This window comes from Nasonia vitripennis, chromosome 2, assembly GCF_009193385.2.
Source record: "Nasonia vitripennis strain AsymCx chromosome 2, Nvit_psr_1.1, whole genome shotgun sequence".
NCBI classification, from domain to species: domain Eukaryota; kingdom Metazoa; phylum Arthropoda; class Insecta; order Hymenoptera; family Pteromalidae; genus Nasonia; species Nasonia vitripennis.
This window is the reverse complement of record NC_045758.1, coordinates 28765042-28780636: the sequence shown is the minus strand read 5'-3', so window position 1 is coordinate 28780636 and position 15595 is coordinate 28765042. Positions and strand designations below refer to the sequence as shown.

The following is a 15595-nucleotide window of genomic DNA, read 5'->3' as shown; positions in this document are numbered from 1 at the left end:
CGAATTTCGTTGCATGCGATAATGCTGGAAGGTATACGTGGCAAAGGGCTATAAATAGAAAAATGTGTTAGGAATATGTGCAGTCGAGGTATAACGAAGTCTTTGGCGCACGTCGCGTCCCATACATGCTTTTATGCCACCCAACGTCTTTACTCTAGACGTGTCTTTGATCTTCGGGCATGCTAAGAGCCTCAAGCTTTCCCTGGTTGCCGGCGTTTGCGTTGCGCACATGCGCGACATCGCACACACGCCGTATGGCGACCCCGAAAATTTTCACTTTTTCGAAGTAGCTGCTATGCTTCGGGTTATTATACTTTCGTCGACTGATTTAAAGTAACCCTTTTTTACGAAGAGGAAGAAAATAAAATTGCTTACCTTGACTTCGTGGTCGTGCTGGGAGCTTGCGAAGAAGATGTACAAAGTCGGCGATTTTTACTTGAATATTAGAAGACAGTAAATGTAAAAAAAATTTCTTTTACCTTACTGTAAATTCACAGCTAGTAGTTGTGTGCACTAATGCGATAAAATACGAAGGATTTAACTAACCTGAAACAAAAATACAAAATTCTTTCATTATTTTTGATGAAAAAAGATTTCTTTCGAAAATAAGTCGTCCACTGCGCGTTATCTTCCATAAAGAGGTCAGCCCACCCAAAAGGAAAAACTACATTCCCTTAATCCGCATGCGCGCAGGCACACATGGCAACAAACTGCTCCGCCCCATTGCTCATTAGAATAACGAGTTCTCCTCCTCCTCGATTGACCGCCTCACGCAGCCCGATTTCCATAGATAGCGTCACTCGCGTATACTCATACTCGGCCAATACAAAAGACCGCGTAGTCAACCCTTTCCCGCGAAGCGAGCACAGAGCTGAAGAACATCAAAGAACAAAATAAAGAGTTAGTATCGTACCATTCGCGATCGTAAATATTCCCAACTTTTATGAACCGTCTCTCTCTCTCTCTCTCTCTCTCTCTCTCTCTCTCTCTCTCTCTCTCTCTCTCTTTTCGAGGACGCGCAGCGAAATCCTTCCGCGCCAGCGACACGACCTTCGACGTCTCTACATACACCGCCCACGCAGCGAAGTAGATGCAATGGATTTGAGATTGTGTGGAGAGACTTCAAAACTTCTTTACATACACGCAGATAGAGCGAATATTGCTACGAGATAGTATTACGATTTCGTTTCGGGTATATGTTTATGCGAGACACGACGTTTCTCTCTCTCGATATCGGCGCTATCTCTTATTCCGTTCGCGAAGTTTCTCTCGAGAGACTTGAGCGGAAAATTTGACTGGAAATTTTAAGCGAACGCGCATATTGTGTATGCAGGCCAGATTGCTTTCAACGAGAACTAATGCACCGACTCATCCTTAAACTTGAATTTGCCTATCGGAACACTCGCTCACTCTCTCGAGTGGGGTTAATTTCATTGAAACAGCTGACATTTCAATTTCAACTTTGATAAACGAATTCGTAGAGTTTGAAATTAGTTGTAGTCTCTCCAGACTCTATACATACAGCTCCTGTTGAATAATGTTTCGCGACAGCTCTTAAACTTTGTTTTTAACACGGAATTCCTTATCTCTCTTCCTATAGCCGCATCGTAGCATCCTCTCGCTCTGCTGCGCTCCTAATCAAAGCGCACACACATATTTATATACCCGAGATGCTCGATCGAGATCCCACGTATACGTAATTCAATTCCACGCGCGTGTGCGCGAACATCCTACGCCCGATACTTTGGCGCATTAGCCTGGCTTACGGCCACTGCTGCATCATAAATAAAGCGTAACAATGCGCGATTGTCGTATGTGTGCATACGTACGTGTCCTACGGCGCTCGAGAGAATTGCGCCTTTGCTGTGTATGTGTGTGTATAGGGCGCGTCGCTTGTTCGTTCGCGCGAGCGGGATCGTTGCCAAACGGCTAATTTCCATTCTGCGCTGGATAGGACAGAGAGAGAAAAGCTCGCGGGTGTGTGCGAGGGCATTGTGATCGCGATGCTCGTGTGTGGGTTCGGGAACTAATTGTGGTGGAGCTTTTTCTTGGAAGTTGTGTGGTTATGTATAGTACTTGGATTTTATTTTAGTTCTAATTAAAATGCACCTTATATTCCGTTTTGATTCTGTGCTAAACGAATTTTAAAACTAAATGTGCTTCTTGGGGTGAGTAGATAAAAATTTTGAACGCCATAATCTCCAAGTTTCCAGCCCAAAAGTTTCGTCAACTCTCCGTATGGAAAATAAAGGATTCCCCGAAGAGTCGCAGAAACCCAATGATATCGATCCCATCCATCTTCGGCGGATACGATAATTACACGAAGAAGTGGGAAAAAGTCGAAAAAGGGCCAGTTAAAAGGATGAATTTTCATGCGGTGAGCAGCCCACCGAGGCACTCACCGTCGCGCCGCGGCTGAAAGAGGAGGCGTGAACTTTCGCAAATGAACGGAACAGACGTCTGATGGCGAGAAGAAAGGAGCAGTTTGCAAGAGAGTGAGAGCAGGTATACCTCTGCGGGTATAGTACTATGCACTCGAATAGAAAGACGAAAGCGCGACCAGAAATGGGGAATCTGGGCCGAGTCTAACGAGAGCTGCTCGGTCCTTTCTCCGCAAAAGACGTCAGCGTATATCCTCACTGTTAGGATTGTAAAACTTGTGGAAAACACTAGTAAAATTTGATTCTACGGTGTCTAAAAGGACGCGAGACTTATTTTGCAAAATCCAGTGGCAAAAGGGTTCAAAGCCCTGAACTGCGACGATAACCGATGATCAAGTCCATTAACTCCTCAGTCTTGAGCTTTCAAACTTCGCGAAACCTCCAACCAGCTGTAGACAAGAGGCTCGTCCCAAGTGCGCGGAGAAGTAGTTATTCGGCGTGAAGAGCCAAGGCACTTAGAAACCGCCGGCTCGACTATGTATATAGATATGCTGTCGAGAAATCGACGTGACTTCCTTGGCCACACGAAAAGCCGGCTAACGAGGAAGCCTCACCGCCGCGGAGATAATCCTTGTGTGCGACTACGCCCCTGCGGCGCATTTTCCAAAGTGCCTTTTTCTCCGCGCTTTACACGCTTGTGCGGCTCGTCGTTTGTTTGTGCGTGCGACTGCTTGGAAAAGCCCTTTTTTCGAGGTGGTGATGAAAATCTGCTGTAGGAGAGTTTTTTTACGTTTCAGAAATGCTCCGACAATAAGGAAGAGGAGTAGTATAAAGCGAAATCAGGAAATTTACGAAGGTATTTTTCCTTTATGCGCGAGAGGAAAATAATCACATCACGTTTATGGACGCCGCTGTAATGCGGGTCTCGCATTCTTTCTCTATTCTGATGTCAATGCGGGATTTAAACACGGAAAAGGCTGCGGAGAAAATAACGACACTTTCGTTGGAAAAATGAGCGCGAATATTTTCGTAGAAAAATAGCCATTGTGTGGAGTTTGAGTTTTCAAATTATGGATTCACCGGGATACAATTAATCACTTAGTGATATTTATCTATTGTTAAAATGCATGTTCGAGGAAAAGCTAATTTGTACAAAAGGCAGATGTTATTTTGAAAAATTATCAATTCCCCCAACGATAATCGCGTGCGCGCTAATCTAATTGCAGAAGAAGCATTAAACCTGCGTAAACGTTTTCAAAGAACACCTGCTCATGTATACGCAATACTCTTTTTAATAAAAAATATCAAAGAGTACTTCATTGTATATAATAAAATAAGGATAAATATTCGACTTTACAAACAGTTTCTTAACAAAACAACAACGCCGTAGCGTCTCAACCAAGCACAAAAAGCGAAAACAGAAACAAAAAGAGGTGACAATCGCCTCTGCAGTAGTGTACGGAGTAAGTACCTTCACACATCCACACTATCCATAGGGGCGCGCGCCGGGACATACGGCCGGAAGGACCACGCGAAGCACATGCCGCAGCTGCAAGTGTGTTGTCGGGGGCAGCGTAGCGTGCGACCACGACCATTTGAATAATTAGCCGTTTCGTACGCCTCTTCCGAAGTGACTTGGGCTTCCGTAGTACCTGAGGAATAATGCGACGCGAGGGAGAACTGAATGTTACAATAATCGGTATATAGTTATGTAGTCAGGAGGGTTGCTGCGAGTGTTTACGGATTAAGGATGCAGTTTTTATTAATTAATTTTAATTAGAGCATGAGAATTTTAAACGCGCGGTAATATTGTTTTTTTTTCTACTGCAACGTTAAAGGCTCAAAATATAGAACCGAAGTTTAATCCTTAATAGTGAAACTGCAGGTATAAACTTGGCGAAAGATATTGCCCATAAATCTCCTAGTGCGCACTGAAAAACTGACCGTAATAGTACACATCCTGCAGTACCTGAATAATCATAAAATTCAAACAAACTCACACGTACAGAGCTTCGTAAAAAATGCGCAGCCGAATATTCAGGAAACAAGCAGCTAATACAAATTCCACCCGACACTTTCCACTTAAATCCAACGCGCAATTCAGAGCAACTGCAGCAGTGGCGGCGCGAAACTTCGTCCATAAAAGGTTGGTCGCTTCGCGCAATTTTAAAAAATTCCCCGAAAAAAGGGGGACGCGCACGCGAGGAAAGTATCGAGAGCACGCGTGTATAAGTATATGTATAGTAGTTTGCGCGAGTTCGGCGCCGGCTTGACCTCCATATCGGAAACGTTCCTAGACGCGAAATCGCTCGTCGTTGTAAAAAGCAGCCGAGACTGCTGGGGAGTATTTTTCGTAATTAGTTGCCAAGAGCTTTTTCCATGGAAGACGCAGCAGCGACGAACGCGATTACGCCGCTTCCTTTGTGTGTGAATACGAAGAAAAAGGGAAGGAGACGAGGAGTCGAGGAAAAATGCCAGAGTTGCGTAATTGGCAAATTTTTCGAATAATGTAACCTCTCTTCCGCGTTTCCTTTCTGTTTATCTGTTAAGGGAAATTGCGCTGCTTTGGAAATCGGTCATGCGAGAATTTAGAAATTGCATAATTGAAATTCTTCAACGCCTGCAGCAGCCAGCTGTATATAACTGTGCCTGCTCTTTTTTTCCAAGGTTGAGTTTATTGTGTTTTCGTTTGATTTAGGCGAATCGCTGTTTTCTTAATTTATCACGACGCTGCTCTGCTGTTTTTAATAACAGGATGCAGCAAAGGAATGCAAACTCCAGTCTCGTGACGGAACTTTGCGCTTTCAATTAGCCGGCTGAAAACGTAAATTTTCTCTAATTGTTAAACTTATAATTCCGTGCAATTTTAGGCTAAATTACTTTTCTCGTGTATACACACAAACTTTACGTGTTTGCATGTGAAGAATCTAGGGCTCCACGTATATTATAGAGTTTGAACGAAAACGATTCTTCTTGCAAATAATAACACTACGTTGAGAGAGCTCACGGCCAAGGATAAACTCATTACTGGCTAATGTTTTTAACTACTCGTGTGCATGTCGTACAATGAGTCACACTATGTCACGTTTAAATGAATCATGGACGGTTATATCTGCCGAGGAATAGTTTAATATAAATCTGGCTTGTTATACCGTTGGAGTTGCGGCTTTTAATCGGTATTGATTCTAACTCTCTTCGTGACCTCTCGTTGGCAGCCGAAGAGCAGTTAACTGAATTTAAAAGAAATACTCTAGAAACGCTAGCATCATTTTTCTGAAATTACCTTGAACCGTTTCTTCGAATACAATACTAATGAAGTTTCTATTTTTAGCAGCGTTATTATAAATTTTTTCAACACAAGCTTGAAGTGAACGCATGGCTGCATCCGTACTACTACAGAAAAGCTATTATATAAGTTATATTTTATAGAATAAATAAATTAGATGAAATATTCAATGTACATACCTGTTTCACATTGCTCCGTGAGCTCGGGGAGAAAACCTCGAGGTAAAGAAAGCGACTTTAACTCACCTGAAAAATAAAAATAAACAGTTTGTTTAGCAAACCACAAGCTTCGAAGACTAATATTTCAATCTCAAAGCATACAATCAACACTAAAAATATGAATCATACATATTTCCCCGGCAATTTTCATAATTCAATTTTTCTCTCTCCAGCAGTCTACGAAATAAAACTTTCATGAGAGAGGGAGAGAGAGAGAGAGAGAGAGAGAGAGAGAGAGAGAGAGAGAGAGAGAGAGAACAGCCAAATAAGCAGGAATCCTCGGTGAAGTATTACCGAGACTACGAAGAGCGACTTTTACATCCGCGCGAAGTATAAATTATTCATTTTCGCGAGGCGTGTAAGTAAGCAGGGCGTAAAATATTTTTTCATAAACGTCGCGCGCGAGCGCAGAGCTCGCGATATGCGACCTTCATAAATCGGCATTGGCCAGTTCCAGCAGACGCAAAACTGCAGAGATCGTAAATAAAGCCGGGAAGACCTTGTCCAAAATGCGATACGAGCACTTCGATAATTCCTATCTTGATGCTTGCTCGGGGTCAAGTACAACGTTTCATGCGTACGTGTATAGGGAGGATGATGCGAATGGGGTTTACTTTAGCCAATTAAGCCAATTCCGGAGAGATTGTAATGACATTTGACTTTTACTGCTCGCAATCTGTCGGCTTTGAGCACGTATGCTTTAGATTTTATACGTGCGTATAGGTACTTTAGTTTTGTTTTCGTTTGCAAGTATAAATTATAAAATATAATATTTATTTTCGAATGATTAACTTGCAATTCTATTTGAGGATGTAGTTTAATTTTATTCAATTAACTGAATCTTCACGAATATTTCGCTCCTACAATTTTCATTTATCATGATTGAACCCCACTGGGCGCACACATCGTCCAAAAGGTACGGCAAAAATTATGACATAGCTGCGCCATATCATGGCGAACTCGTTCTTTCCGCCATACGTACAGGGGTGTCGCGAGTCGGCGCTTCATAATTGGGATTCAGAGCACGAGCGTCTCGCTTGGACACGTATGCTTTTTGCCGCGTAGATACGAGAGAAAGAGTCTTCTCTCTGATGTGGATCTCGAGCGGAATCGTAAGACGTAGCTGCGTGCCCTTTGTTAGAGCGTTAATTTGGGAAGATCACTCGATGCTACCGGCGTAGGGCACACGGAGGTTACTTATTCACCGAATCAGCAGATTTCAATTTCTACCTTTACCGTATCATTACAGCCATGTCTTTTCTCTAATAAAAATCACTCGATGAACTGAGATATAATAATATAAAAATACGCGAGAACAGCTTACACCTGATTCAATAAATCAAAAATCAAAATTCCATACAACCCCATCCATCTCTCAACAAAAGCCTCGCATGTACCAGCTATATGAATTTCAACCGGCGCATCAATAAACAAAAGCTATAAAACCGAAGTATCCCTTGCATTCGGCCGCCTTGCGCCTTCTCTCTCTCTCTCTCTCTCTCTCTCTCTCTCGCTCTCTCTCTCTCTCTCTCGCTCTCTCTCTCTCTCTCTCTCTCTCTCTCTCTCTCTCTCTCTCTCTCTCTCTCTCTCTCTCTCTCTCGAACGGGGTGTTGACCGTTCCGGCGTCGCATTAAACCCGACTTCTATCTCTCTCCTTCTCCCCCCGCGTGTACACATACCCTCGGACCCTCCGAAAATTAAACCGCCGCGTGCGCGTCGTCAGCAGGTGTGCAGCAGCGAGTTCTACCTTTTACACAGCAACGATCCTACAAACATCGATCGCCGGCTCGTTTGTTCGGCCGCGTGATAACGCCTGCCGCATTCCTGCGCAGCCTCGTTGTTTATATCGCTTGGCAATAACGCGCTCCGCACAGCAGCAGCAGCTTTTGTTGGTTGCGTCGGTGAGTTTTATCCGCTTTTTGCGCCGGCGGCGATGTTTATGGCGCTGACGCTGTATATGGGCTACAGGGCTTTTTTTATAAGTGTCTTCTTTACCCGGGCTTTCGGAGTTTCTTGCTCAGTGGGTAGGAAGCTTCGCGATAAGGCCGATTTGTAAGAGAACGATTTTGAGATTTGTGATGCGGGAGTTGAACGTGGCTTTAGGTAACGGCTTTCGCGGAAAAAGAAATTGATGTACAGTATAGTTTTATTAAAAGTTGATTTCGATGAAATAGTGTTGGATTAAATAACGTTATGGAAGAATTTCTGTGCGATCATACTTTCTATGTTACGTATCGTACGTAACTTGTTCTTGTCTAATTGAAAATAGTTTACGACCGCTCTAAACAATATTTTTGTAGTGGAAAGTCGTAGTAACAGCAATTTCTTTTTAGTTTCTATTCTACTAAGTTATTTTAAAAATGCACTCAAACTTACGGAGATATTCAAATCCGATAACTCTACGCCCCAAACTCCATTATTAAAACATCAAGCTCACGTACAGTGCAGCTGCACTTTCCTCTCATACACATCGAGAATTACATAATATAAAATCTCAATAACCCGGCGACCGAAATAATACACATATAGCCAAAACGATGCCCAATTATCGCCAACCCACATCCATCTCTCAAAACTATCATACTCCACCTTACTGTGTATACAACAATATCTACGCGCGCGAAAATGCCGCCAAACCAGGAATAGAAACTCGGCGCTTCACACAAAGCGAGAAAAATCTCACGCGAGGCTCGCGAGAATTCCGCGGATCTCCACCATTGTTTCTCCCCGTGATCCTCATTTTTTTTGCGCAATACCGCAGAGAAAGCCGGCCGATTTCGCACCTGGTGCCTCCGTGCAGCAGTAAGCGGAGACCGATAAGATCGGAGGCGAAAAATTGCGCGCACGCGCGCGTGTTTTTGCATTTCGTTGCGTCAGGCTGTAGAAGTCTGTTAATTAAAGCCGAGGATTCGACCGGCACGTGCCGGATAATCGAGAAGGGGATTTTCGCACGTAGGGTATATGTGTAGGTATTGGTCTGGGAGTTGGATAATTGATTGTGAGGGTTTGATGGAATGCTGACGTTTGAGAGTTTTATGTTGGTAAAAAGCGTCAATTTTTATTTATTTGAAATTATTTCAATTAAAATTTATCATATTATATTATGTACACTTTTTGTGCGTTAATATAATATATAATCATGAATAAATCCGATTTTCACTTGATACGCAGTATGCATAACCGGAATAATTATATCTGCAGCGCATGTGCGCCTTGCGCGAAGCTTCGTTAATTTTATCAGTAGAGCGAAAATATTTATCGATCCCAGCAATCACTGGCAAAGTTTCAATGTCGCATTCACTCTCTTCCGACTAATGGGAGTCACATTAAATTAAGTTAATTGCCGGATGCATCAACGTGCGCGACGACCGTTTTGAAATTCCCGGACGAACAGCGTATCGTTCGATCGAAAACATAATATAGCAAACCGATAACGCTATCGTCGTTTAACAATTCTGCATCGATAACCAGAATAAATTACCTTGCAAATTTAACCATCAATTCCACAAAAGCGTAACGATTTCGTGCAACAAGAACGATTCCACAGAATGTATTAAAAATGTCTCGATGCTTTACGTTTATTCTTATGCGAACAGAATCCACGTACAGGAATTCTATTAAATTAGCTCCAGCGGATCAAAGTATCAAAATATTCGAAAGTCCAGACCGGCCAAACCACGGTACTCTCCTTCGCCAGACATAATCGAAGCAACAAAAATCCGCGTCCCATCGGCTCCAGGTATACATTATACCATTCGGCAAAATCTGGCGACTCGCTTCGCGGAACTCACTCGACGGACCCTATAGACGTAATATCGCGGTTTAGCGATGCAGACCGGACCTTCGATTCTGGTCTGGCCGACTTCCAGCTCGAGACTCGTGGGTGTGTGTGTGTGTGTTTTTTTTCCGCTGCTTCTTTTTCCAGCTTCTTCTGCTTCTTCTTCTTCTTATTTCCGAACAAAGTTGCGCGCGTACGAAAATAGCGCGATGCATCCCGGGGCAGGAAGTTTCGTCACTCTGAGCTGGTGTAATGTGATTGACGTTTTTAGATTCCGTACCAGTAGCGGGTGGGATGAATGAAGGGAGTTTTCTTTTGAGGAAGACGTGTGTTGTTTTGACGGGAATCCCCGGTTTTCGTGTTGTAATAAAGCTCGGGTGTCTCGGGAATACGTTCACCTGATTTTTGTTTTGCGAAGAAAGCTGATCTTATTTTTAAACTTTGTAACAACAAACTCATGATACAATACGTCTAAGATTTATTTCCTAATAACGAGATATCAGTGGTACAGTATGCAGTTCATCAAATACAAACATTAACTTTTCCATTTATCTGACCCGTATATATAATAAAAGTCGAATACAGTCCAAGGGAAAAAGAGGATAATATGTAGAGCAATAATTCCAGCCGCAATCTCGAAAAAGATTCGAACTGCCCGAGAGTCAAGTGGTAACGTGCATGCGTGCAGCCCATCCACTTGTGCGTCTGCCCAATAGTTGATGCTTCAAGTGACACATGAAATCGTATATAGAGAGCGTCAGGGGAGTCGATCGATTTTTCAGACTTCCTTTTCCCCTAGCACGCGTGACGCATTTAATAAGTGCTCTTGAATTTATTGGAGCTTAACTGGTTTATTTTTGTTTCGAGCTTGCTCGCTCACTCTCCTCCTCGGCTTAATTTATAGAAATTGTATACGATACGAAGCATGGACGATAACTGGTTTTCTATCAATAGTTATCAGCACTTGAACTACTTGCGAATGTACGTGCGATTTTTTCTCGGTATTACAAATTAAATAAAAGCAAGTGAGTTCATTATTTTAAAAATGTTTTAATTTTACATCTTGATCAACAAGTTTGCAAGATTTTCCGCTCCAGTAAGCTTTTCAAGGATAATTTTATGCGTCAAAGCTCGTGTAGATTATCGATCTTCGTTATAACGATGAATCTTATCAAGAAGAAATACAACGTAAGTGCAGTGTTTAAAAAGTTTAAACTCGCAAAGTATAATTTGAAGTTCAAATGTAAGTAAAGAAGAAAAAATAAAAAAGAATTAAGGAACTTACTTCGTTGAATCGCAAGCTGATTAGGATCGATTCTTTCCAAAGAGGATAGTTCGATATCAAAGGTGTGCCTCTGTTTCGATCCCGATCCCTGTCTTGGTGCAGCCCTCCTTAGTAACGGAGCTAAATGGAAGCCAAAACAACTTCTTCATTCACATGTTCGCGCAGTTCGTGTTAAAAGCTCTTTTGCAAAAGGCGAAGGCGAATACAAGCAGCGAGAAAACACATCGAATGAAAGCTCTTAGTCCGAAAATCGAAAATATGCTGGTTTAATGGAATTTGTATATTTTTCGTGAAATGGAAGTGAAATGAAAATTTGTGATATAAAAATTTCCATTTTAAAACGTACGTTTATTCGTCCATGTGTTTTTCGAAAGCATTCAAAGCAAAATGGTAAATAAAAAAAAATTGAAACAATTGCTCTTTACACGCGATTGTATACGAATACGCTTCGCTAGATTTTCTTTTACATTTTTAACTTTTATTTTCCACCCATGGTAAATATGTTGGAACTCGTTTTTCGCCAGTTCACCGAACGGGGGAATCTCGGTATATTTATCAGACACGCCGATAAAGCTCGAAAAATACGGAAATGTGCGTGCAAGATAAATCGCCATACATGAATATTTTCCCGTTGAATTTTTCGTTGGGCCTTTATCTCTCACTAGAGCGAGCAAACGGAATATTATTAGTAAAAATTACGAAGTTGAAGCTAATACAGCGATAAATTATACCGCAGTTGCAGCATAAGAGTAAATAAACAATGCTACTGTAAAATAGATTAAAAATAGCGTAATGTATACAAAGTCGGATAAACAGAGTCTATTCCAACTGAAAGTCATTCCAGAAAATTATAACCTAAACATTCGCGAATCTCAAAGGGCAGGAAAGCGGCAATCACGCGAACTCCCCAGTGCGCATAAACTCACGCCGCAATTTCCAGCTCTCGAAGCGAAGCCGTAAATATCGAGAGACGTCGGTGAAAAAATTTCATCCGGAATAGGACGTAAGTGCGGCCGGCGAAGGCTCGGTGACGACGTTTAAGATCAAAGTGGGGACGAGAGACGCGTGCGCGGCATCCCTCGCCGTTAAAGGAGCGTGACTCACGCCACGTGGGTGCGAAAAAGGGGAATACTGTCGGCCGATAAAGCTCTCTCTCTCTCTCTCTCTCTCTCTCTCTCTCTCTCTCTCTCTCTCTCTCTCTCTCTCGCTCTAGAGGTATGGATGCTATAGCATCACTCGAAATATCAATGGAGTGCCTACGTTATCTCTTATCTTCGTTCTAGCGTTTGGATTTTTTTTTTCACGATGATGAGCAGAGACACACAGCGATAAAATATTCTGCTAATTGTCTAAGTAGAACATTTTAAGCGATAAAGCTTTCGACAATTGTGAGTGCCGGCATATCAATGGTATAGTTTAGATAAAAATCGATGATAGCTGCGAGTGGACTATTGCTTGTTGTTATTTTTGTTGGAGTGTTGAACTTTGCTGTTTATTTACATCATTTATGTTATCAGTGGAGGATTGCCATTTCGTTGAGAAGATATTTCCAATGATTATAGTATGCATTAATTAAATCAACAAATAAATGCGACCATCAAATCAATTCTATCTCCACTTTCTAAGCAAATTCCTGATCATGGAATAATCCAAGAGGGGGTCACTGGTGTCGCGGCAATTAGACAGTGGGCAGCACGCACCATCTCAAATAATAGCACAGACCCCGTAACCCAAGTACAGGAGCGTGGGATCGTGTTACCCAAGGTGTACCGTGTAGTGCATACCCTCTTGCGCGGCCATTGTCTTCTTGGGTTACCAGAGCTGCTCTTCTCTCTCGCTTTCGCTCGATCTCGCTCGTGTAGCCATAGTGGAATACAATATTGGCGTCTGCACGTTTCGCCGATTACACGCCAAGTCGACGTGAGGTTGGCTCAAAAGAAAGTCGTGGTAACTAACTAAGAAGTGAGATGGGAGCTTGCGAGCTACCTGCCCAGTCACTTGATGGAGCTTTTGTTTCTCTCGGTTTTAGAGGGAACATCGAAATTCGAAACGGTGGAATGCATGCATTTTCTATGAATTTTTTATCAACATAATGTGCAAGAAATCTATTTATGAGAAACGTGTAGAATTGTTTCTACATCCTTGGCGATGAGTAGAAGCACTTTCTAGAATTATTTGACAGTTTCTAGTATGCAGAATTACAGTACGTAAATACCAATGCTTTTCTACAAAATTACGCAATTTTCGAGAAGCTATATCTGCTAACAAGCGACACAATCAATATTTTAATTTTCAAGAAACAACATTTATCACAACATCAGTCTTGAAACAAACGAAGTCGTGTTTAGTACGAGAAAATTTATCAACTGCATTTTGCGTATCTTATTCGTTAAGAATCATAAAATGGAAACGGTCGGAAGATATCTTCATACATCGAAGAAAATACAAAATCACACAATGCCAAATTATTGGTCCAAAGTTCTGAAGAATATACTGTTAAATCGTATTCAACCTTATCAAATAACTGTCTATAATAACGAGAGTAGAGGTGGCGATAGTGGTCATTTTTTAAAGGAAATAATTCAAGAAATACCTTTAATTAACATTAATTTTGAAAAGTTTGATATCACTGAGTGTTATAATAATTCTATATCGACATTCAATGGTCAAAAATATACGCAATTATCAATTATAATATGTAATACCTTTAATGATTGTGTGAAGTATTTAATGGATACGATCAATTTTCTAGTATATCTCTACAAAGATACTAGACCAAACTGTTTAGTTATTTTTGCTGGTGATGGCGCAGTCAATGAGAATTTTCTCCGTAAAATACTTAAATTTTCTTGGTCGAAGAAATTTTTGAACTTTTCTATATTAGTATTGCAGGTAACATCTAAACCTTGTTTACTATCCTATAACCCATTTAATAAATACTTTACAAAAGAACTGTTAAGTTCGAGGTCCCAAATTTTTCCAAACAAATTAAATAACGTTTATAAATATCCTATAAAGCTGTTGGGTTTTAATTGGCTGCCGGTCTTTAATCTTACGAAAGAAAATGAAATGACTGGAATAGATAACAAACAGCTTTATTTTTATGCTGTATTAGAGGCGGCAAAAGTCATAAACTTTTCTCTGAAATATGTGCACTTGCCAATTGATAATGTAGTTAGTACGTCAGATCTTATGAACGTATATGAATCTGTAGAAAAACGTTTTAAGGCAGACGACGTGAATGTATTTTTAGGGATTGTACCGATAACCTATAGAACACCATTTTCTACGTGCGTTCCCATAGATTATGTTTTCAATCAATGTGTTGCAGTTGCTCCTATCGTAACATACCATACAGACAACTATCACAGGTGTATTCTATTTTTAGTCATTCTTCTTTTAATTTCCTTAATTTCCAAGTATATAATACGAATGCTAAAAGTTAAGCACAACCAATTCACTACTTTCTATATTCTTGAAATGCTTGTTGGCGTGAGCGTAGGGAAACTTCCTAAAAAGTCTACACTTCGAATAATAGCAATGGGTTTAATGTTAATATCTTTGACAAACACTATATATTATTATTCAGAATTTGCAACATTTTTAACGGTCGATGAGAAAATTCGATTTGATTCTATGCAAGATATCGACGAATCTGGTTTCCAACCGATGATCGAAACTTTTATGGTCAATGCAGTCTTCAATGAACACGATTCGGATGAAGATAAATACGTCCGCAACATAAGATTGAAATTAAAATTAATTGATGATGGGGTCGAGTGCTTAAGCCAATTGAAACAAAATAAAAACGTTATTTGTTTGTTGTTCGACCATAGGGCATATTCTGAAATCCATAAATATACCAAAACTACGAATAAATCTGTGATGAAAATAGCAAAACCTGTGTTTGCATACTATGCGATGGGATACTTATTGGACAAAGCATCCCCTTATCAGGATAAATTTAAAGCAATTTTCCATAAATTTTACGAATCTGGCATCTCTGAAACATGGAATTTACGAAACGAATTGAAAAACATAAATGCTGAAGACACTAAAGATACTACTATTTCTGGAAAGACTCTAATATGGGCTCTTATGATGATTTTGAGCGCAGGTAATTCACTGTCCATCGTGACGTTTCTTTTCGAATGCATCATCAATTATATAAATAAATAAATTAATAATAACATCTTCTTTGTTATACACACTACTGTGTGAAGTTGTAAGTTGATTGACAATAAAATTGCACCTTTTGAAAAGATAAACACATTAAGTCTGTATTCTTTAAAACTCCTCTACAACGATTCCATCACAAGATAATCCTATTTCAATTTCAAAACTTTACACAGCAAAGTCATCGCATTTCTATCTCAAGACTGAATTTTAACACGTAAGTAAAACTTCATAAAGTTATACCTATAAAGCTCAACGCGAAAATTAATAATCCGAACGAGAGAAGAAACAGCGCAATTTCAAAGCCCGCTCGTTCCCGCGGTAAATCTCGCGCAGCCTCTCGCGTTTTTCAATAAAAATTCAAATTCACGCGCACGCGCGCGCATCTGCGTCGGTAGTGGCATCAGCATCCGCATAGAAGAGTCGAGGCGAGCGCATCCAGCCGGGACTAATCAAATTATATTGAATCAG

At 40.9% G+C, this 15595-nt stretch overlaps 1 protein-coding gene across 5 annotated transcripts in view; it reads right to left on the bottom strand.

Annotated features, from left to right (window-relative positions):
* LOC100119816 (probable Ras GTPase-activating protein) overlaps nt 1–15595 on the bottom strand; it is a 191725-nt gene that overhangs the window by 121120 nt on the left and 55010 nt on the right. For 2 of the 5 annotated variants that reach the window (XM_032597097.1, XM_032597100.1), the window contains 3 exons: nt 10949–11068; nt 5847–5912; nt 376–435 (listed from right to left, as the gene is read on the bottom strand). The exons of 1 other annotated variant lie outside the window; for it this stretch is intronic. In XM_032597097.1, the coding sequence (XP_032452988.1) occupies nt 376–435; nt 5847–5912; nt 10949–11068 (246 nt within the window). The remainder of the gene's footprint in view (nt 1–375; nt 436–5846; nt 5913–10948; nt 11069–15595) is intronic. 2 more of the 5 variants (XM_032597098.1, XM_032597101.1) reach the window with 2 other exon arrangements.